General features: G+C 43.5%; 1 protein-coding gene across 3 annotated transcripts; it reads left to right on the top strand.

The window, feature by feature from the left end:
• Positions 1–6,344: 6,344 nt before the first annotated feature.
• LOC120026932 (serine incorporator 1-like) lies at positions 6,345–21,623 on the top strand. 3 transcript variants are annotated; one of them, XM_038971705.1, is made up of 10 exons: positions 6,345–6,525; positions 9,400–9,561; positions 11,534–11,727; positions 12,180–12,259; positions 13,479–13,616; positions 13,731–13,900; positions 14,487–14,577; positions 14,869–15,010; positions 19,297–19,515; positions 19,770–21,623. In XM_038971705.1, the coding sequence occupies exons 1-10, from the start codon at positions 6,487–6,489 to the stop codon at positions 19,906–19,908; spliced, it is 1,374 nt and encodes a 457-aa protein (XP_038827633.1). In that variant the 5' UTR covers positions 6,345–6,486; the 3' UTR covers positions 19,909–21,623. The 3 variants fall into 3 exon arrangements, with proteins under 3 accessions (XP_038827633.1, XP_038827634.1, XP_038827635.1); XM_038971706.1 differs by lacking the exons at positions 6,345–6,525; positions 9,400–9,561 and adding an exon at positions 9,577–11,199; XM_038971707.1 differs by lacking the exons at positions 6,345–6,525; positions 9,400–9,561 and adding an exon at positions 11,225–11,271.
• Positions 21,624–22,771: the final 1,148 nt, after the last annotated feature.

Genomic DNA, 22,771 nt, shown 5'->3' with positions numbered 1-22,771 from the left:
AAGGGTATGTATGGGATGATGGTACTGCTATTTTAGAGGGAAAAACCTGCACATGGCAATTGCCAGAATCACTTTTAAATATCTGCCTCTGACTTCAGAGCTTTTGATGTGGTTTCATAAAGAAGGGATATGTTCCCAGTCCACTATCCAATTTCTAGAATTGGAAGGCGCTTTTGTCGTGGTGGCCCATAATAGACTTGCTCCAAGCAGCAGCACACTCCAACTCACCGAGGTTGATGCCGGTCCTGATGTCCCAGCACACAAGGAGGATGACCCTACAACAAAGTGACATAAACGCCACATCTGCTCCTGGCGAACTCAACCAGTGAAGGGACTACCACAACACAGATGATATCTCAAGAGATGCCTGTTAATCTCTTTGAAAAATAAATGAAATAATGCTACTTCGACTGACTTTCTGTCTTCACCATTATGGACTACATGCTAGAGTAATCTGAACTATTGCCTTCATTTGTTAAAGTGAATGCCTGCTGCTGCCAACTGACATTTCCTAGCTTAGTCTTTGGTCTGTATTGGTGTTTGCGTAGCTAGAAATGTATTTATATGGCTGCATGTAGACCGACAGCACAATTCTGATCTTTCTCCACTAATTGGTCTAGACCAATCGCAAAAGGTTTTTTCAGATCGGATTGGTCAAAAGGCCAATGAGTGAAAAAATGATCAGAATTGGGCTGCCTGTCTAAACGCAGCCAATGGCCTTAGGGTTCTAGGCCCATATTCCCAAAGCATCTCGGAGTATAGAACAGTTTATCAATGGATCGGTTTTGCCTATTAGATCAGTGCACTTGAGCCTTGTTCACACTGCAAGGCCTAATGCTCACATCTGTCTTAAAAAAATGTATTTCACTTTTTTTAACCAGGTAGGCTAGTTGAGAACAAGTTCTCATTTACAACTGCGACCTGGCCAAGATAAAGCAAAGCAGTGCGACACAAACAGGGTTAGACATGGATTAATCAAACGTAGTCAATATACAATGCAAATGAGATAAGGCAAAAAATAGGCCATAGTGGCAAACTAATTACAATTTAGCAATTAACCACTGGAGTGATAGATGTGCAGAAGATAAATGTGCAAGTAGATATACTGGGGTGCAAAAAAAGGAAAATGGTATGGGGATGAGGTAGTTGGATGGTCTATTTACAGATGGGCTATGTACAGATGCAGTGATATGTGAGCTACTCTGACAGCTGGTGCTTAAAGTTAATGAGGTGAAATATACCTGCTGGAGCGCAGGCTACGGGTGGGTGGTGCTGTGTTTTGGAATGCATACACTCCAAGCTAAGGTGACAACAAAGCCATACCATGGATGTAACCAGTTACTTTGAATGTTCAAAATCATAGTGTTAGAACATTTAAAGCCTCAAAGGACAAGAAATTATTTTCAATAGAGTCCTTTCTGGCTCTCCACTGCAGGCAACTAGCTAGGTAGCTTTCTAGCACATTCACTAATTTGTCTGTAAGCAATACATGTTCTTGTCAACCGACTAACTAGCAAGCCACAAAATATATAAAATAGCAGTCTAAAAACCACAAGGGAAAATATATCAGATTTGACCGTTAGACACAAGTCGCATGGCCAGGAATCAAATTTGTATCTGATTTCAAACCACTTTGGATGTGCAGGGCCAGCTCCAGACAAAAGCGGTCGCTTAGGGTCCCCAGACACTAGGGGGCCCCCGACCCAAAAAGGTTTATACATATATACGGTGCCTGTCAAATGTTTGGACGCAACTACTCATTCAAGGGTTCTTTTTTTAAAACTATTTTCTACATTGTCGAATAATAGTGAAGACATCAAAACTATGAAATAACACATGTATACACATATATTTTATATTTGTGATTCTTCAAAGTAGCTGCCCGTTGCTTTGATGAGAGCGTTGCACACTCTTGGCATTCTCTTAACTAGCTTCATGAGGTCGTCACCTGGAATGCAATTCATTTAACAGGTGTGCCTTGTTAAAAGTTCATTTGTGGAATTTCTTTCCTTAAATGTTTGAGCCAATCAGTTGTGTTGTGACAAGGTAGGGGTGGTATACAGAAGATAGCCCAATTTGGTAAAAGACCAAGTCCATATTATTGCAAGAACAGCTCAAATAAGCATAGAGAAACAACAGTCCATCATTACTTTAAGACATGAAGGTCAGTCAATCTGGAAAGTTTCAAGTGCAGTTGCAAGAACCATAAAGCGCTATGAAGAAACTGGCTCTCATGAGGACCGCCACAGGAAAGGAAGACCTATAGTTACCTCTGCTGCAGAGGATAAGTTAATTAGAGTTACTGTTGAGAGTTAGAATAGTAGAATACACAAAGTGCAAGTTTGAAATTTGTTTGTGCATCAGCAGTTTTTATCTTGTTTTGTCAGTCACTGACAGTCACTCAATTAGCCATGTCAGCAAATTAAAATTGATTGGTAAATTAGTCGTCAGTTATCTAAACTTGTAATCATGGCCTAATACCAACCGGGCACGCAGGGCATGGGCACAGGGGCCCTGACTTCCATAGGGCCCCATTGATTTTGTTAGTCACTCTCACTCAGATATCATTTTTTATTTATTTTTATTTCACCTTTATTTAACCAGGTAAGCTAGTTGAGAACAAGTTATCATTTACAGCTGGCATAAGTCATGGCAAAATGTGTAGAATTGCAGGAAATTCGTTTTAAAACTGCAACATTTTCTCTCCGCCCCATGGCAAAATATGTAGAATTACAGGAAAAACTTTAAAAGACAAATGTTTCTCTCTACCGTCAACAGGGGGGCACACAAAAAATTGCCCCACCACCAAATCTCGCTTTGGGTCCACAAAAGGACAGACGAAGGTGGTTCGAAATGTGACTTGAAATATCTGATTCCATGTACTTTTTGGCTGTTCAGACTACAGGAAAATGAACCGATTCGAATTGGATATACAAAAGAATAGGATTTGAGTCACTTCAATCTGAGAAGCTATGTGAATACGGGCCCTGAACTCTAGGGACAGTGTAGGCAGTTGAGTGCCAACCAGCAACACCCCGGATTCTGTCAACCATAGTCATCATTCACGACTTGATTGGTATCAGTTGTGTTAGTGCTTGCTGGAACAAAAAGCCTTCACCCACACTGGCATTGATTTCGTCAAACATTCATGTGTGGCAGGGTATCAGAATATTTTCTCCCTCATGAAATGCAATTGGACACTCATTGTTCTTTGTATTGACTGGAGAGTTTAATCTTTAGATTAGGAGTGTTGTTCCCTTGAAGAAACCAATGTCTAATTCTTAATCACATTCTATTTTCTTTTGCTTATGTTGCTGGTGAAGAACAGTATGAGGATGTATGAACTTGTCATCATTGAAGTGTTCATTTTGCCATTGGCATTTAGTGTAGAAAGCTGCATTTGTTTGTTGAAAAGAGGGGCCGATGATAGATGCATGGACAGAGAATATAAAGTTACCCAACTAAAGCATTTTGAAGAAGGTCAAGGAGTGCCGTCAATTGGGGCTTACACCGTCTGTGTAGAATATACTGAGGACGACTGTGATCATATCGATAAACTCAGACCTCAACAACAATGGCCGTCATGTGTCTCTGGATGAACTGGGCTGTATTCAGTAGTCAGATTCCGTTGCTAAACATTTTGTCTGTCGCAAAACGTTTTGCAACGGAAAACCGTTTACCATTTACTCTAGGAACCAAACAGCACAAACGGAATGTTTTTGTTTGGAGTAACAGACAATGTTTTGCAATGGAATCTGACTCATGAATACACCCGTTTTTATGTCACAGAACAAAATGGCTCTCAGAACTCAAAAGCCCTCATGATCTCAATTTTATTTATGGAATCCTCAGATTCTATGGTCTACTCAAACAAGTTGGTGTTCTCACAAGTTCCAGATAATAATGTCATCAACAGGGGGATTCGTGTTCAATAAATTCATGTGTAAAATTGTATTTCAGAATGTAGTGATACTCCATATTTAGGAGTATTTAGGAGTATAATGACACCAAGGTGTTGTCTGTATCATGTACAGTTGAAGTCAGAGGTTTACATACACCTTAGCAAAATACATTTACACTCAGTTTTTCACAATTCCTGACATTTAATCCTAGTAAAAATTCCCTGTCTTAGGTCAGTTAAGATCACCACTTTATTTTAAGACTGTGAAATGTCAGAATAATAGTAGAGAGAATGATTTATTTCAGCTTTTATTTCTTTCATCACATTCCCAGTGGGTCAGAAGTTTACATACTAATTGAGTGTATTTGGTAGCATTGTCTTTAAATTGTTTAACTTGGGTCAAACATTTCGGGTAGCCTTCCACAAGCTTCCCACAATAAGTTGGGTGAATTTTGGCCCATTCCTCCTGAGAGAGCTGGTGTAACTCAGTCAGGTTGGTAGGCCTCCTTGCTCGCACACGCTTTTTCAGTTCAGCTCACAAATTTACTATGGGATTGAGGTCAGGGCTTTGTGATGGCCACTTCAATACCTTGACTTCGTTGTCCTTAAGCCATTCTGCCACAAATTTGGAAGTATGCTTGGGGTCATTGTCCATTTGGAAGACCCATTTGCAACCAAGCTTTAACTTCCAGACTGATGTCTTGAGATGCTGCTTCAATATATCCACATAATTTTCCTGCCTCATGATGCCATCTACTTTGTGAAGTGCACCAGTCCCTCCTGAGGCAAAGCATACCCACAACATGATGCTGCCACCCTCAACAACATGATGCTACCACCCCCGTACTTCACAGTTGGGATGGTGTTCTTCGGCTTACAAGCCTCCCTCTTTTTCCTCCAAACATAACAATGGTCATTATGGGCAAACAGTTCTATTTTTGTTTCATCAGACCATAGATTTCTCCAAAAAGTATGATATTTGTCCCCATGTGCAGTTGCAAACCCTAGTCTGGCTTTTTTATGGCGGTTTTGGAGAAGTGGCTTCTTCCTTGCTGAGTGGCCTTTCAGGTTATGTCGATGTAGGACTTGTTTTACTGTGGATATAGATACTTATGTACCCGTTTCCTCCAGCATCTGGACAAGGTCCTTTGCTGTTGTTCTGGGATTAATTTGCACTTTTCGCACCAAAATATTGTAATCTCTAGGAGACAGAACGCGTCTCCTTCCTGAGCGGTATGACGGCTGCGTGGTCCCATGGTGTTTATACTTGCGTACTATTGTTTGTACAGATGAACGTGGTACCTTCAGGCGTTTGGAAATTGCTCCCAAGGATGAAGCAGACCTGTGGAGGTCTACATTTTTTTTTCTGAGGTCTTGACTGATTTTTATTTTATTTTCCCAGGATGTTAAGCAAAGAGGCACTGAAGGTATGCCTTGAAATGCATCCACAGGTACACCTACAATTGACTCAAATGATGTCAATTAGCCTATCGGAAGCTTCTAAAGCCATGACATAATTTTCTGGAATCTTCCAAGCTGTTTAAAGTCACAGTCAACTTAGTGTATGTAAATTCTGACCCACTGGAATTGTGAAACAGTGAATTATAAGTGAAATAATCTGTCTGTAAACAATTGTTGGAAAAATTACTTGTGTCATGCACACAGTAGATGTCCTAATCGACTTGACAAAACTATAGTTTGTTAACAAGAAATTTGTGGAGTGGTTAAACAACGAGTTTAAATAACTCCAACCTAAGTGTATGTAAACTTCTGACTTCAACTGTAAGTTCACAGATCATTGGTCTTACAGGGGGAACGTATAGGCCTAAAAGGGCCACTTTTATCATGTTTTTCTATTTAATTGTCTTTGTTACAATACATGTAAAAAGCATATCAAACATCCTAACTCCCATGAAGTTCCTATTTTTGAGTATTGCCATAACAATCTGAGAAATTGCCCCTGTCTATTAATTTGCCAGCCCAATTACTATAGATAGATTTCTCAGTTGAGTAAGGAATCTGTAAGTAGGTGCTACATATGACTTCTTAACTACTCTAACAACATAACATCAAGTGACAAGTGCAAACAAGTCCAACTGGGGTAAATTAACCGTGTTTTAATGCTGATGCTTCTCCCTTCTGATGTTGAATAATCAGGGAAAGAGGTGATTTACACATTTGACTGTCCAGGATTTATTAACAAGCATGAAGATGATTTATATGTGTATGTGTGTGTGTCTTCCACTTATTACAGTATACGGTTATTTTTAATATAAAAATGTAATTCTGAACTTTAAACCTCAGTTAGAATGTGAGCTATTTATATGACTAAATTATTAAACGCATCAGCAGCTGATTAGTCCAGAAGTTGGTTTGAAGACACTCATGGACCTATCACCGTCGACGGTGTTGAGCTACCGACGAACAAAAGGGTGTACCTGATTCTTCAGACACGCCCTGTTGCTGCTTTGATAGCGTCGAAGGAAACTACACATTTTAGTTCAACAACGTTTTCAAGTCTATCTTGTTGACGTTTTGGGGTTTTCTACGTTTAATTAGGACTGGGGTATTCGTTCTAAACCGAAATGGGAGCGTGTATGGCATTGTGTTCAATCGCCAGCTGTGTAAGTATAAATTATGTGACTTCCTATTTGTCATTTTGCTCACTTTGTGAGAGTGTGCAACGACGTTCGTTTTTGGGTCCTTATGTAAACACAGACACTGTTTTCCCAGTATATTCTAATATGTTATGTTGATCTGAAGTGGTTTTAAATACTTTCGTTTGAAAACAGACACTTGTTTTGTCGGTCAATTAACATGGGTTTTATTTGCTGAAAAAGTCAGCAGTTTCATGTTGGGCTAATTTCCGGTTTCTATACAGTTTCAGTGCGTCACGCTGTCCCCTCCCACCCCAAGTCATCTGCGTGACTGAAATTATTCCTTATGTTGCGGGCGAGTTCAATAATAATGTTTTAGTATATTTGATAGTCACTGAACGTTTTCTAAGCCTACTTGAGCAATAGAACGTGAATTTCATCCAATTTTGGGGACCCCCACACCACTAAAATGACAAAGCACAGAGTGATCGGCCTATTGACGAGTTTATACCACATTCTCACTTCACCATAAAGCCCTGTCTGATTTACCTAAAATGGTTACACCCTTTGAGAAAAAGCTTGTAACTACTGCTCCACTTCATGGCCTACCCTGGTGCATACAACCTGCATTTGGAAAGAATTCAGACCCTTGACATGGTCCACATTTTGTTACGTTACAGCCTTATTCTAAAATAGATTTTTTTTTAATTATCTCAATCTACCCACAATACCCCATAATGACAAAGCGAAAACAGGTTATTAGGAATTTTAGCAAATGTATTCAAAATTAAAAAACATACCTTATTTACATAATTATTCAGACCCTTTGCTGTGAGACTTGAGCTCAGGTGCCTTCTATTCCCATTGATCATCCTTGAGATGTTTCTACAACTTGATTGGAGTCCACCTGTGATAAATTCAATTGATTGGACATGTTTTGGAAAGGCATACACCTGTCTATATAAGGTCCCACAGTTGACAGCTCTGAGACAAGATTGTGTCGAGGCACAGATCTGGGGAAAGGTAACAAAACATTTCTGCAGCAATGAAGGTCCCCAAGAACACAGTGTCCGCCATCATTCTTGAATGTAAGAAGTTTGGAACCACCAAGACTCTTCCTAGAGCAGCCCACCCCACCCAGCCAAAAGGAGCAATCGGGGGAGAAGGGACTTGGTCAGGGAGGTGACCAAGAACCTGATGGTCACTCTGACAGAGCGCCAGAGTTCCTCTGTGGTGATGGGAGAACCTTCCCGAAAGACAACCATCTCTGCAGCCCTCCACCATTCAGGCCTTTATGCTAGAATGACCAGACGGAAGCCACTCTTAAGTAAAAGGCACATGACAGCCCGCTTGGAGTTGCCAAAAGGCCCTTAAAGGACTCAGACCATGAGAAAGAAGATTCTCTTGTCTGATGAAACCAAGATTGAAGACTTTGGCCTGAATGCCAAGCTTCACGTCTGGAAGAAACCTGGCATCATCCCTACAGTGAAGTATGGTGGTGACAGCATCATGCTGTGGGGATGTTTTTCAGTGACAGGGACTGGGAGACTAGTCAGGATCGAGGGGAAAGATCAACGGAGCAAAGTACAGAGAGCCTTGATGAAAACCTGCGCAGGACCTCAGACTGGGGGCGACGGTTCAACTTCCAACAGGACAACAACCCTAAGCGCACAGCCAAGACAATGCAGGAGTGGCTTCGGGTCAATTTTTATGTCCTTGAGTGGCCCAGCCAGAGCCCAGACATAAAACGAATCAAACATCTCTGGAGAGACCTGAAAATAACTGTGCACCGACACTCCCCATCCAACCTGATGGAGCTTGAGAGGATCTGCAGAGAAGAATGGGAGAAACTCCCCAAATACAGGTGTGCCAAGCTTGTAGCGTCATACCCAAGAAGACTCCGCTGTAATCACTGCCAAAGGTGTTGTAACAAAGTACTGAGTAAAGGGTCTGAATACTTATGTAAATGTGAGATTTCAGTTTTCTATGTTATATACATTTCTAAAAACCTGCTTTTTTGCTTTGTCATTATGGGGTATTGTGTGTAGGTTGAGGGGGGGGGGGGGGGGGGGGGGGATAGATAATCAACATTTTTCTGAATGCACTGTAACTTGCAATAATTTAATGAAGGATGGCTGATCCTTCCCAGCTACCACATCATAGGCTTCCCTGTGCTCGACTAAACTATGCTTCGCACATCTCTGGGCTGATCCAGCCTATGCCTCAATAGTTCACACAGCATCTCTTGACTTGACAGTCTTCATGAATCATCAGAGAGCAGAGATGCCTCCCAAGGAGCATTATCCTTCTGTGACCTCATATAACACATACACACTACTGGGGTCTTCCTCAATTCATCGGTCCTGATTGCTCCCATCCTCCACGCTTCTTCTTAAAACACGTTGGAAAGGAACCTTGGATCTCCACCAATATGTTATGAGGGAAAACAAGGAATCATGGAAATATGTTTCTTGAGAGAGCATGCATCAGACGGGCTGTGTTAGTGTTCATTGCTGTACTGTAATTGTATGAGTGGCAGCCTCTGTCATTTTCACTGGCAGGATTATCTTCAATACAACTAACAGTTGTCCGGGCTCATTTGGATAGGAAACGCAATGGTTGCCGTGACAATAAAAACATTTTAAAAATTGTATCAAATTCTGTCACTTTACAGTGAAACGCTTGCTTAAGAACCTTTCCCAACGATGCAGAGTTTAATAATATAAAATAGTAACCAACACGAGGAATAAAATACACAGGAATGAAGCTGTATAAAGGGAGTAACAGGCAGTGGCGCACAGTAGATTTGTTGCAAACACACAAACCATGCATGTATTTGCCAGATTATGCCGTCTCTCTCTGGCACACCAACAATTTGACTTGTCTGTGCAATCTTTCTAGGCATCATGTCTGTGTGGCTCCGCTCCCTGTCTGCTGTCAGGATGCTGTCCCTCCACCTACAACTCCACTGTGTCCCGGCTGGCCTTCTCCTTCCTGCTGCTGCTGGGGTCCCTGGTCTCTGTCATCATGATCCTACCTGGCATGGAGACTCAGCTCAAGAAGGTAACACCACATAACCCTGGTCTCTGTCATCATGATCCTACCTGGCATGGAGACTCAGCTCAAGAAGGTAACACCACATAACACAACCCTGGTCTCTGTCATCATGATCCTACCTGGCATGGAGACTCAGCTCAAGAAGGTAACACCACATAACACAACCCTGGTCTCTGTCATCATGATCCTACCTGGCATGGAGACTCAGCTCAAGAAGGTAACACCACATAACCCTGGTCTCTGTCATCATGATCCTACCTGGCATGGAGACTCAGCTCAAGAAGGTAACACCACATAACCCTGGTCTCTGTCATCATGATCCTACCTGGCATGGAGACTCAGCTCAAGAAGGTAACACCACATAACCCTGGTCTCTGCCATCATGATCCTACCTGGCATGGAGACTCAGCTCAAGAAGGTAACACCACACAACCCTGGTCTCTGTCATCATGATCCTACCTGGCATGGAGACTCAGCTCAAGAAGGTAACACCACATAACCCTGGTCTCTGTCATCATGATCCTACCTGGCATGGAGACTCAGCTCAAGAAGGTAACACCACATAACACAACCCTGGTCTCTGTCATCATGATCCTACCTGGCATGGAGACTCAGCTCAAGAAGGTAACACCACATAACACAACCCTGGTCTCTGTCATCATGATCCTACCTGGCATGGAGACTCAGCTCAAGAAGGTAACACCACATAACCCTGGTCTCTGTCATCATGATCCTACCTGGCATGGAGACTCAGCTCAAGAAGGTAACACCACATAACCCTGGTCTCTGTCATCATGATCCTACCTGGCATGGAGACTCAGCTCAAGAAGGTAACACCACATAACCCTGGTCTCTGCCATCATGATCCTACCTGGCATGGAGACTCAGCTCAAGAAGGTAACACCACACAACCCTGGTCTCTGTCATCATGATCCTACCTGGCATGGAGACTCAGCTCAAGAAGGTAACACCACACAACCCTGGTCTCTGTCATCATGATCCTACCTGGCATGGAGACTCAGCTCAAGAAGGTAACACCACATAACCCTGGTCTCTGTCATCATGATCCTACCTGGCATGGAGACTCAGCTCAAGAAGGTAACACCACACAACCCTGGTCTCTGTCATCATGATCCTACCTGGCATGGAGACTCAGCTCAAGAAGGTAACACCACACAACCCTGGTCTCTGTCATCATGATCCTACCTGGCATGGAGACTCAGCTCAAGAAGGTAACACCACACAACCCTGGTCTCTGTCATCATGATCCTACCTGGCATGGAGACTCAGCTCAAGAAGGTAACACCACACAACCCTGGTCTCTGTCATCATGATCCTACCTGGCATGGAGACTCAGCTCAAGAAGGTAACACCACACAACCCTGGTCTCTGTCATCATGATCCTACCTGGCATGGAGACTCAGCTCAAGAAGGTAACACCACATAACCCTGGTCTCTGTCATCATGATCCTACCTGGCATGGAGACTCAGCTCAAGAAGGTAACACCACATAACACAACCCTGGTCTCTGCCATCATGATCCTACCTGGCATGGAGACTCAGCTCAAGAAGGTAACACCACATAACACAACCCTGGTCTCTGTCATCATGATCCTACCTGGCATGGAGACTCAGCTCAAGAAGGTAACACCACATAACACAACCCTGGTCTCTGTCATCATGATCCTACCTGGCATGGAGACTCAGCTCAAGAAGGTAACACCACATAACACAACCCTGGTCTTGGTTGCTTGATGAGGAGCCTTGCCTGAAACCTACAAATTTGTGTTAGCTCCCTGAACTAGTGCCAAGGTTTTAGCTCAGCGGGCTAACAGACTTATGGCTTGCAGGAGACTCTGGTTCGAACACAGTTGCTGTCACAAGGTGGTGTAGAAGGCCCTGTGGTTGACAAAGTTTTGACTTGTGTTACGTAGATTGTTGGTTCAATTCTTACTATGTTTCTTCACTGATCTATCAGATACCAGGGTTCTGTGTTGGTGGAACCTCCATGACCATACCAGGCATTGAAAACAAGGTGAACTGTGATGTCATCGTGGGGTACAAGTCTGTGTACCGCATGTGCTTTGCCATGGCCTGCTTCTTCTTCCTGTTCTCCATCATCATGATCCGTGTTCGCAGCAGCAAGGACCCCCGAGCTTCACTACAGAACGGGTATGTAGCAGACTTTTATAGTAGTGGATAGTGATCTTCGGGAATACATTGCCCTCTGCTGGCCAGACCAGGGCAGTGAAGCATCCCCCCCACACCCTTATTTGTTTACATACCAGTATAAAATATTGCATTCTAGTTTGTATCATGGCAAGGAAACAAAACATGAAGCGGACTTAACTTCTTTAGGAAAAAAACACTAATGTTGGAAACAAACATTGTGGTGTCATCCAGAGTCACATTTATTTATTTTCCAAGCTATAGCACAATGTTTTACATACAGCAGGAGCATATAGGTTGGCCTGCTAAATAAACATTTTAGCCATGGAAAAAACATTGCGATATTGCCCTATAAAATATGACCAGTTTTTTAAAATTAATAGCTCACAGACACAGGACTTGTGTTTTCTATTAAGTGATGTATTGAATGAATGCCTGTGGCTTTGTCCTCTCAGATTCTGGTTCTTCAAGTTCCTTATACTGGTGGGGATAACTGTTGGAGCCTTCTTCATTCCAGATGGGACATTCAACACAGGTATACTCTATTATATTACTTCAATGTTAAATAGCTTCCTCTAAACACTAATAACCAGTGGCAATTTTAACAAAAATATTGGTGGGGAAAATGCAATCGACGAAGCTCGTGCATCAAAACTACTACACTGGCTACACATAGAATGCACTAATAACCAATCCCAGAAATTAGTTTGGAGCCACACAAACGTTACAAGATTTGGGTTATGAACAGTTTATGGCTACTTTCCCTATCTTTAGCTCATATTGCACGAAAGACCACAGTAGTCGAGCATACTTTTATAGAGTAAACTTGGCTAGTAATCGGTCTGCAATATTGCAACACTGCGTGTGTCTGCCTGCCTGCCTGTTACAAAGGGGCCTGGTTAACAATATGCAACATTTATAACGCTATTCCCTTCATCTATTGTACAGTTACAGTTCTATCAAAGAGATGTATAACTCTTCTTCTACATGTGGTTCCATGGGTATTAGTTTGCCATCAAGCATCAACAATAAGACATATAGCCTATAGGATATTATAGCTAGCCTACCTCAAAATAGATGTTAGCCACTGCTTCATGATCCACCACCAACCACATAATGCTAAGTTTGAAAATGATTTGCTAGGAGATAGCAAAGCTAGTTGACATGTTTCACCTATCTTGAAGACATGGTAAACAACTAGCCAATCAAAATTACACAGCATAAGACCTTGCTTTATCTGTGGCCAATAGCAATGAGCCTTCATGGGTGGGCACTTCTACTGTAAATCAATGGAGCACTGAATAAGAGCTTTTGATGGCTAGCTCTCCCCGCAGATGCTGCGGTCAGGTAGTGTCCCCATGAGTGGCCATACCCTCAGCCAATCACGCGCAACCAGAGAAGTTCAACGACGCCTGCGCTCTGTATTTTCTTTGCCTGACCCTCCACCACAGAAAGCACTGAGCAAGGCTGGAACAGTTGCATTTTGGGGCTGCCTGACTCAATGAAAATGTACCAATACAATGGGAAAGGGACCACATACTTTATTAGATCAAGCTATTAAAAAAAAAAAAAAAAAAAAATTGTTTGCTAACTGATATGATATTATTGTGACATGAAATAACAGAATTGCATGCAAATCTCATGGATATTGGTGGGCCTGGTGACACGTCGCCACTGCCAATAACGTGTAGTCAATTATGGTCAATCACCCATTGCACATTTTGTCTTTTAACAATTCACCGTGTGTGTTCCAGTGTGGTTCTACTTTGGCGTAGTGGGTTCCTTCATCTTCATCATCATCCAACTGATCCTGCTGGTGGATTTTTCTCACACCTGGAACCAGTCCTGGTTGGAGAATGCTGAGGAGGGAAACAGCAAGTGCTGGTTTGCAGGTACTGATCGTTAATACAGTCTGCTAATTTTAAGTTAGTGTAGTCTATCTCCATTTAAATGAAAAATAATTTCATAACATAATGTGATATATTCTTATGTTTCCCCTCCCACAGCTCTCCTGTCGTTCACGGTGCTACACTATGCCCTGGCCTTCTCTGCTGTGGTGTTGTTCTATGTCTATTACACCACCGGAGATGACTGCACTGAACACAAGATCTTCATCAGCCTTAACTTAATCTTTTGCATCATCATCTCCATCGTTGCCGTCCTGCCCAAAGTTCAGGTGAGGTTTCAGTCTCGAAAGATCAAAACATGCACACTGAAAGTTCCCACAGTTTTATTGAGTACAATGTTTCTTTGAGGAACAAGACTGAAACAGCCTGCACTCTTTGAAACACATACACATACTGAAGTTAATTCTGGAGTGTAAATATTAGCAATGTTTGCAATTATCAAAGATCATCAAAATGTTAACTACAATATGTAACTGAGTTATAGATCTGTTATTTTCATTGAAAGCACATTTAAGTGGTAAATCTGTTCTATCTGCGCTATTTCTATGCTTAAGTTTAGTTTTTGTCTTTTGATTTTGTACACCAGTTTCAAACAGCTGAAAATACAATATTTTTGGTCATGGAAATTATATTTCACAGCTGTAGTGATACAAGGATTTTCTACACAATGACTGCTTGTATTGTCACACAGAAATTAGGTGAACTGTTTGAATTTTAGCAACCAGGAAATGGCGGTGCAATTTCTGCATATTGCAACTGTGAACAATTTGTTCATGTGAATGTTGTTGAACAGAGTTAGACTAATGTGTGGTGTGTCTGTCTTGTTTATTTACTTATGTATGTATTTTCCCCCAGGAGGCCCAGCCTAGCTCAGGCCTGCTCCAGGCCTCCCTCATTTCCCTCTACACCATGTATGTCACATGGTCTGCCATGACCAACAACCCCAGTAAGTTTCATCATGACCCTGTTCAGAATCATGGTTCACAATGCTCGTAACCCTGACTCACATGGCTGCATACTGACTCATGGAATTCATGTAATGGAAAGTCTGCAACAAAGACTATGTGAAGAAGCATATTTTACCTGAAAGATCAACTTGGGTCAGTGATCACTTCATCCAACATGAAATGAGTTGCAGCCAAAAATCACGAGAGATAGAAAAATAGATGTGACTCTCGGTTAAAAGCATAACATTTTGGCCTTCATCGGTATGGCAGTATTATCTTTCTTCCTACAGACCGTAAGTGTAACCCCAGCCTGCTGAGTCTGGTCAATAACACCCCCAGCCCTACACCTGTCCCAGGACAAGAGGTCCAGTGGTGGGATGCACAGGGCATCATAGGACTGGTCATCTTCTTCTTCTGCACTCTGTACGCCAGGTATGACATCACAACCTAGACTAAGGTTCTCTCCAATCCTGGGGACCCACAGGCAGTGGTGGAAAAGGTACCCAAAAGCCATACTTGAGTAAAAGTAAAGATACCTTACTGGAAAACGACTCATTAGAAGAAAAATTCACTCATTAGAATATTACTTGAGTAAGAGTCTTAAAGTACATTTAATATCAGCTACTTTAAGTATAAAAAGTATAAGTATGAAATGTTAGCTGTAAATCCGAAAAGCAAAACAGCCAGATCTTTTATTTGGTTTGAGCTTTTCTGAAAGGTAAGTCTTACGGATGCAAAAAGTGCTCAGATAACACTTAAAATTACATCTCTTACAGACAAAATATAGTCAGTAAACATAAGCAGTTACAATCAGTCACTTTGTTTGAGAAAAAAATTGTATAGAACCCTATACATGAGAGAGTATTTTTATTTTAGGTAACTCATCAAAAGTACATGTACAGATCTGCACACAACCTCACTGTAGGAATATGAGGACATCACCACTGATTGAACTGTATTAGAAATCAGTGTGTCAGGTCATACCTTTAACATGGACACCTATAACTTGTGAATGTTAAATGTGACTTAACAAAACGCATAAGGCATCCCTTTCCTTGGGCTTGCTAGCATTAAGGTGTCATTACTTGAAGTTGAATTTGCAGTTCATCTTCAGTATAAGATGGTTTTCAAAGTTTCTGGAATCCAGCCCTGCTCTCCTGGGGCTGGAAACAAATCCTGCAAGGCTGAACAGCCTTTCACAGGCAGCTGATGCAGGTAAGGGTGTGTTCAACCTCAGACAGCTTACAGACTGCTGGGAAGGACTTGAGCAGCGGATGCAGTTGTGGTTATAGGGGCTTTTGTAGTGGCGGCTGCTTTTGTGGTGACAGGCTGTTGTCATAGTAGCAGATGCAGTTGTGGTTGCGTCAGCTGCTGTTGTGGTGGCAGTTGAATTTGTGGTGGCAGGGGCTGACGTAGTTGCGGCTACAGTTGTGGTGAGAGGGGCTGTGGTATTGGTGGGAGCAGTTGTGGTGGCAGTGGCTGTTGTGGCGATTGCAGTTGTGGCAGCGGCTATTGTCATAGTGGCAGATTGTTGTAGTTAACATCTGCAATTGTAGTGGGAGGAGCTGTCGTAGTAGTTTGACTATATTTGTGGTGGCAGGGGCTGTCGTAGTATAGGCTGCAGTTTTGGTGACAGGTGCTGTCGTAGTTGCAGCTACAGTTGTGATAGCTGATGTAGTAGTTGTGGCAGCACTTGTGGTGGTAGCGGCTTCTGTCATAGTGGCAGATGCAGTTGAGGTAGCTGCTGCAGTTGTGGTGGAAGCGGCTGTAATTGTTCGGGTTGCTTTTGTAGTGGCACGGACTGTTGTGGTAGCTGCTGCATTTCTGCTGGCAGCTGCAGTTGTGGTGGCAGCGGCTGTTGTAGTGTGGGCTGCAGTTTTGGTGTTGGTTGCAGTTGTTGTGACGGGAAGTTGTAGCGGCGGATGCGTTCGTGGCAGCAGCCGGTGTCACCAAAACAGCAGCTGCAACTACAACAGCAGTCACTGCCACCACAACTGCAGCAGCAGCAACTATGACAGTCCATGCCACTACAATTAAAGACGCTACCACAGCTGCATCCACCACTATGACAGCCCCTAACACCACAACTGTAGCTGCAACTGTCAGCCCCTGCTACAACAACTGCAACCACAACAGCAGCCGCCACTACAACAGCCGCTGACACCACAACTGCAGCCTCTAGTCACCACAACTGTAGCTGCCACAACAGCTGCCGCAACCACAGCTGCTGCCGCCACAACTGCAGCAGCTACCACAACAGTCCATGGCACCAAATCTGCAACTGCCACTATAACATCCCCAGCCACCACAACTTCCGCTGCTACTACAACAGCAGCCGCCACTACAACATCCCATGTCACCACAACTGTAACCTACACTACAACAGCCATTGCCACCACTACTGCAGTCGCTCATACGACAGCTGCTGCCACCACAACTGCAGCTGCCACTACGACAACAGCAGCAGCCACCACCACAACTGCTGCCACCACAACTGCAGGGGCTGCTGTTATAATGGAAGATGCAGTGGAAGTAGATGCATCTGTCAGCCCAAGCCACCACAACTGCAGCTGGTATAACAACTGCAACCACCACTATGACAGCCTCTGCCACCAAGTGCAGCTGCTACCACAACAGCAGCTGCCGCAACTACAACTGCATCTGCTACGACGACAAAACAGCAGCCGCCACAACAAAAGTCCCTGACAACGCAACTGCTGCCACTATAACTGCAGCCGCTCCTACGACAGCAGCTGCCGCAACCACATCTGCAGCTACCACTACGACAGCCGCTGTCAACACAACTGCCACTTCGACTGCAGGGTATGCTGATGTAATGGAAGATGCAGTTGTGGTAGCTGCATCTATGACAGCCCCTGCCACCACACGTGCAGCTGCTACCACAACAGCAGCTGCCGCAACTACAACTGCATCTGCTACGACGACAATAGCCGCTGTCACCAAAACAGCAGCCGCCACAACAAAAGTTCCTGACAACGCAACTGCTGCCACTATAACTACAGCAGCTGCCGCAACCACAACTGCAGCTACCACTACCGTAATAGCCGCTGTCAACACAACTGCCACTTCGACTGCAGGGTATGCTGATGTAATGGAAGCTGCAGTTGTGGTAGCTGCATCTGTCAGCCCCTGCCACCACACGTGCAGCTGCTACCACAACAGCAGCTGTCACCACAAAAGCAGCCACCACTACAAAAGTCCCTGCCAACGCAACTGCTGCCAATATAACTGCAGCCGCTCCTACGAAAGCAGCTGCCGTAACCACAACTGCAGCTGCCACTAAGATAATAGCCACTGCCACAAACTGCAGCCCAATCTACGACAGCCGCTGTGACCACAACTGCAGGGGCTGCTGTTATAATGGAAGATGCAGTTGTAGCTGCATCTGTCAGGCCCTGCCACCACAACTGTAGCTGGTACAGCAACTGCAACCACCACTAAGACAGCCCCTGCCACCACAAGTGCATCCCTTATCACAACTGAAGCCGCCACTACCGCGACAACAGCCGGTGACACCACAACTGCAGTTGCCACTACGACAGCAGCTGAACCCACCACAACTGCTGCCACCAAAAGTGCTGCCGCTGCCACAACTGCATCTGCCACAACCTCAACTGCATTTACCACTTTGACAACTCCCGCTGCCACCACAACTGCAGCAGTTGTGGTGGCAGCGGGAGTTGTCAAAGTGGTAAATGCAGTTGATTGTCGGAGTAGAGGAGTAGAGGACCTTGTGCATTTCAGGTGAAATAACAACTCAATGTTTATATCCCAGGACAAATTAGCTAGCACGTGCAAGCTAACTAGCGAAATTGCCATAAATGTTTAATGCTTTTTGAACTGTCCTCAAATTAATATAATTGGTTCAGAGTTTGTTTCGATATTTAAACCTGCGTGTCGTGATCGCGTTTGGTGTGGGGGGACAAGCTTGCACATGCTAGCTAATTTGTCCTATTTAGCTAGCTTGCTGTTGCTAGCTAATTTGTCCTGGGATATAAACATTGAGTTGTTATTTCACCTGAAATGCACAAGGTCCTCTACTCCGACAATTAATCCACACTTTTCTTCTCTTGACTTTATATTGCGATTGGCAACTTTCATAAATGAAGTGCATTACCGCCACCGACCTCGTTCGTCTTTCAGTCACCCACGTGGGTATCACCAATGAGATGGCACGTGGGTACCTGCTTCTATAAACCAATGGGGAGATGGGAGAGGCAGGACTTGCAGCGCGATCAACTCACCGAGTTGCGTTTTGTTTCTTTTTCTTCCAGCTTCAGATTGATTTGAATTTGTAGTGAGTAATGAAGGTCTCGGGAAATGTATCTGAGTAAAAGTTTACATTTTCTTTTGAAAGTTGCCATTTCTTTTGAAAATGTAGTGAAGTAAAAGTCAACAAATATAATTTGTAAAGTACAGATACTCCAAACTACTTAAGTACAGTAACAAAGTAGAAATTCTTTGTTACTTTACACAACTGCCCACAGGACTGGACCGGGTACTCTTCGTAGCAGCCCAGACCAGAGACACCTGATCGAAGTACTGTGCTAGATTTAAGCCTGTGGATCCTCAGGGGTAGATTTGAGAAACACTGGTTTAGAGCTCTTTCAAATGAAATCCAGACCCTTCGAGCCTGTCCATCACTTACCTTTTTTTTCCTGACGGGTTTCCTGCTCTTTCCCTCTTCTTGCCTGCAGCATCCGTTCGTCCAACAACACCCAGGTGAACAGGCTGATGCAGACAGAGGAGGACCAGGGTCTGGCTGCAGACGACCACGAGGCGGCCATGGGGGTGGACGGGGTCAGACGGGCTGTGGACAATGAGGAAGATGCGGTCACCTACTCTTACTCCTTCTTCCACTTCAGCCTGTGCCTGGCCTCCCTATACATCATGATGACACTCACCAACTGGTACCAGTAAGTAGCTCTGTTTTTCTTTGGTTATATGTGATGGGATAGAGAAATAGGAATGTGTACAGGTATAACTGCGGTGATTCATGTTGTTTAAGACGTGGGTACATGCGTCAGCTCCCCAATTTAATGCCAGGGCTTTAGGTCAGCAGGCTAAGTCTTGTGGTACTCAGACGACCCGGTTTTTCAAACAAACATATGGTCTACTATGTGTTTTTGAGATGGTAAATAAAATGTGATTGATCCTGATTTCTCCCCAGACCTGACGCAGACTACCAGGCCATGCAGAGCAGTATGCCAGCAGTGTGGGTGAAGATTAGCTCTAGCTGGATAGGCTTGGCTCTCTACCTCTGGACCTTGGTAGCTCCTCTCATCCTCTCTAACCGAGACTTCAACTAAAGGCATACACATTCCATCCAGGGCTGTCCCAAATGGTACCTCTATTCCCAAGTAGGAATAGGGTAGGTGTCTTTTCAGATTTGCTTTACTGTTTGGCATGTTTTGAGTCACACTACTGGGTAAAAACATTTTCATTGTGCTGCTTGAAGAAGGGAATCACTGTCGTTTTTGTTTTATTTAAAAAGAAAAATGTCCAGGCTTGTCTCATTGACTAGACTTAACAAGAATCTGGGACACTCAAATGAGTATGATATGCAGCGTTTGGTATGATTTCATAAAACTAGTTACTTAAGGCAAAAACAAAAGGAGGGTGGTTGGCTGGGTGGGTGAATCTCATCACGGACAATTTTAGCTAATTGGCAACTTTGTGACGACTTAATACTTTTTAGCTACTTTGCAAGTACTTAGCATGCTAGCTACCTTTTAACTTTAATCCTTAAGCGTCTAGATAGTCATACCAAGGATCATTTAGCAACTTGATTTAGAATTTTAGGACCCCTTTCGGTATACATAAAATAATGATATCAAGCTTTAATTATTTGAATCAGGTGTGTAGTGCTTGGGCAAAAACCAAAACGTGCACCCCTTGGGGTCCCGAGGACCGAGTTTGGGAAACCCTGGTGTAGAGAATCATTGTAACATCTAAACCGCTGTGAAATATACCTTTTTCCATAACCAAAAATATTGTATTTTCAGCTGTTTGAAGATGATGTACAAAACCGAAAGTAACACACACAAAGGAAACTTCAGAATGGGAAACATAGAAATGGTGCACATAGAAAAGTGACAGATCTATACCACACTTCTATGTGAATTTGGCCGGGTAGCCCAAAAAGTTACACATTGCATACTTCCATAAATGTTTTTACTGGTACCGGACTACCTTCAGATGTGGGCATCCTAGAGCAAAACAACCGACGTGTTCGGGAGAGTCACTTCTTCATCGAGGGGTCATATTAGTGTGTAGCCCAAACTGTTCGGACGCGACAGACGTTTTCGTGAGGAACGATTTTTTTTTTTCTTTTTTTTTTTTTTTTTTTTCCCCCCCATGGATGTCTCATGGTCTGGCAAACACCTCTAGCTTGGCCACCTTCCACCACAAATGCGGAAGGCTGCCATTGGTGGGTGTGGTGGATTGAGACTCAGCCCACGCAAATAAACTGCTATCTTTAACAGACAGCTTTGATGGTGATGTTTTTTTGTTGAAATTATTATGCTAACTAGATTTCCGCGGGGGTGCGGATGTCGACTCTAGGGGGTAACTACTAGCCTAGCTAACGTTAGTCGCAATAAATTGGAATTTGTAACATTGCATATTCGTAACATATTGTACAAATTACTATATATATATATATATATATATATATATATATATATATATATATATAGTAATTCATAACATCATACTAATTTGTGTTTTCCATTTACTATTTTAAGTCTACCTATGAGTCCAGGTTGTTGTTAGCCATACTTGAGGTTGGTTTTATCATTCTGTTTTTTTTTTATATACATACAAAAACATTTGCTTGGTTTGACGCTTTTAATAATATTTCTTAACATATCTGGTCAGCGAATTTACTAAAATGTAAAAGTGCCTTTTAAACCTACAGATTTGCTACACAATAAACTAGCTTTATATTCAAATTTGTATATGATTTGTATCTCTAATGCCTCTCCTTATTATAATGAAATGTAATAAATCTGAATCTCTGAAATGTCGTGTTCTATTGTTATTTTAAGCGTTCATGGTATCCTGTAGGTGGGACTGTTGCCCCTCAAATTACTGTATATTTCCGCCTCCCGGGTGGCGCAGTGGTCTAGAGCACTGCATCGCAGTGCTAGCTGCGCCACCAGAGTCTCTGGGTTCGCGCCCAGGCTCTGTCGCAGCCGGCCGCGACCGGGAGGTCCGTGGGGCGACGCACAATTGGCTTAGCGTCGTTAGGGAGGGTTTGGCCGGTAGGGATATCCTTGTCTCATCGCGCTCCAGCGACTCCTGTGGCGGGCCGGGCGCAGTGCGCGCTAACCGAGGGGGGCGGGTGCACGGTGTTTCCTGGCTGGCTTCCGGGTTGGAGGCGCGCTGTGTTAAGAAGCAGTGCGGCTTGGTTGGGTTGTGCTTCGGAGGACGCATGGCTTTCGACCTTCGTCTCTCCCGAGCCCGTACGGGAGTTGTAGCGATGAGACAAGATAGTAATTACTAGCGATTGGATACCACGAAAATTGGGGAGAAAAGGGGATAAAATTTAAAAAATAAATAAAAAAATTACTGTATATTTCTGCGAGATTCTCTTTGAGATTAGTTCTATGCACCTCTTTTATATAAGTAGAAAGTGCCCTTAGTACTTCTTTTGGGACATATTTAAGAATTGTGTCTCTGCCATTCTCCCTCAAAAGTGAAAAATGTTAGCTCAATTCACCAGGACAACCAATGCCTAAAGCCGTCTACTAATGAAATAGCATTTCCCATGTAATGGCTGCAGCAACCTTCGAATCAAGTGCTATACTCTGTTCAACACTACTCCTACTTCATTCTGTCTGCGGGACATTCCAGCACAGGAGAAGTAAAGGAAACGGACCAAAGACATGTCATCACGTGATGTCATCAGTCTAAGCCAACAGGGATTCCAGAACCTCCCATAGCCTCTGGCTTCATTCCATCACCCTGATCACCTGACCACAATCACGCTCCAACAGGATTATTCTTATTTCCTTGTGATGCAGGATTTCTCTCTCGAAGGAGGAGGGAGAGTTCCCCATCACAAGATCGGCATGAGGGGGTTTTACACATGCCCAACGGTGTATTTATTGAGGATCAAATGAGTTCGGCTGGGGACGAGGAGCACAGAGAGATGGGTCTGTAGCCAGT

The sequence above is a fragment of the Salvelinus namaycush genome, chromosome 32 (assembly GCF_016432855.1).
Source record: "Salvelinus namaycush isolate Seneca chromosome 32, SaNama_1.0, whole genome shotgun sequence".
Lineage (NCBI taxonomy): Eukaryota > Metazoa > Chordata > Actinopteri > Salmoniformes > Salmonidae > Salvelinus > Salvelinus namaycush.
The sequence above is the reverse complement of the archived record's forward strand: the minus strand, read 5'-3'. Positions and strand labels throughout refer to the sequence as shown.

Excerpts from the sequence above, each read along its gene's own strand:
- LOC120026932 (XM_038971705.1), top strand. The coding sequence starts at position 6,487 with ATGGGAGCGTGTATGGCATTGTGTTCAATCGCCAGCTGT. Across the intron at positions 13,617-13,730 it reads CAGCAAGTGCTGGTTTGCAG|CTCTCCTGTCGTTCACGGTG; the intron begins GTACTGATCGTT and ends CCCCTCCCACAG. Across the intron at positions 19,516-19,769 it reads ACACTCACCAACTGGTACCA|ACCTGACGCAGACTACCAGG; the intron begins GTAAGTAGCTCT and ends ATTTCTCCCCAG.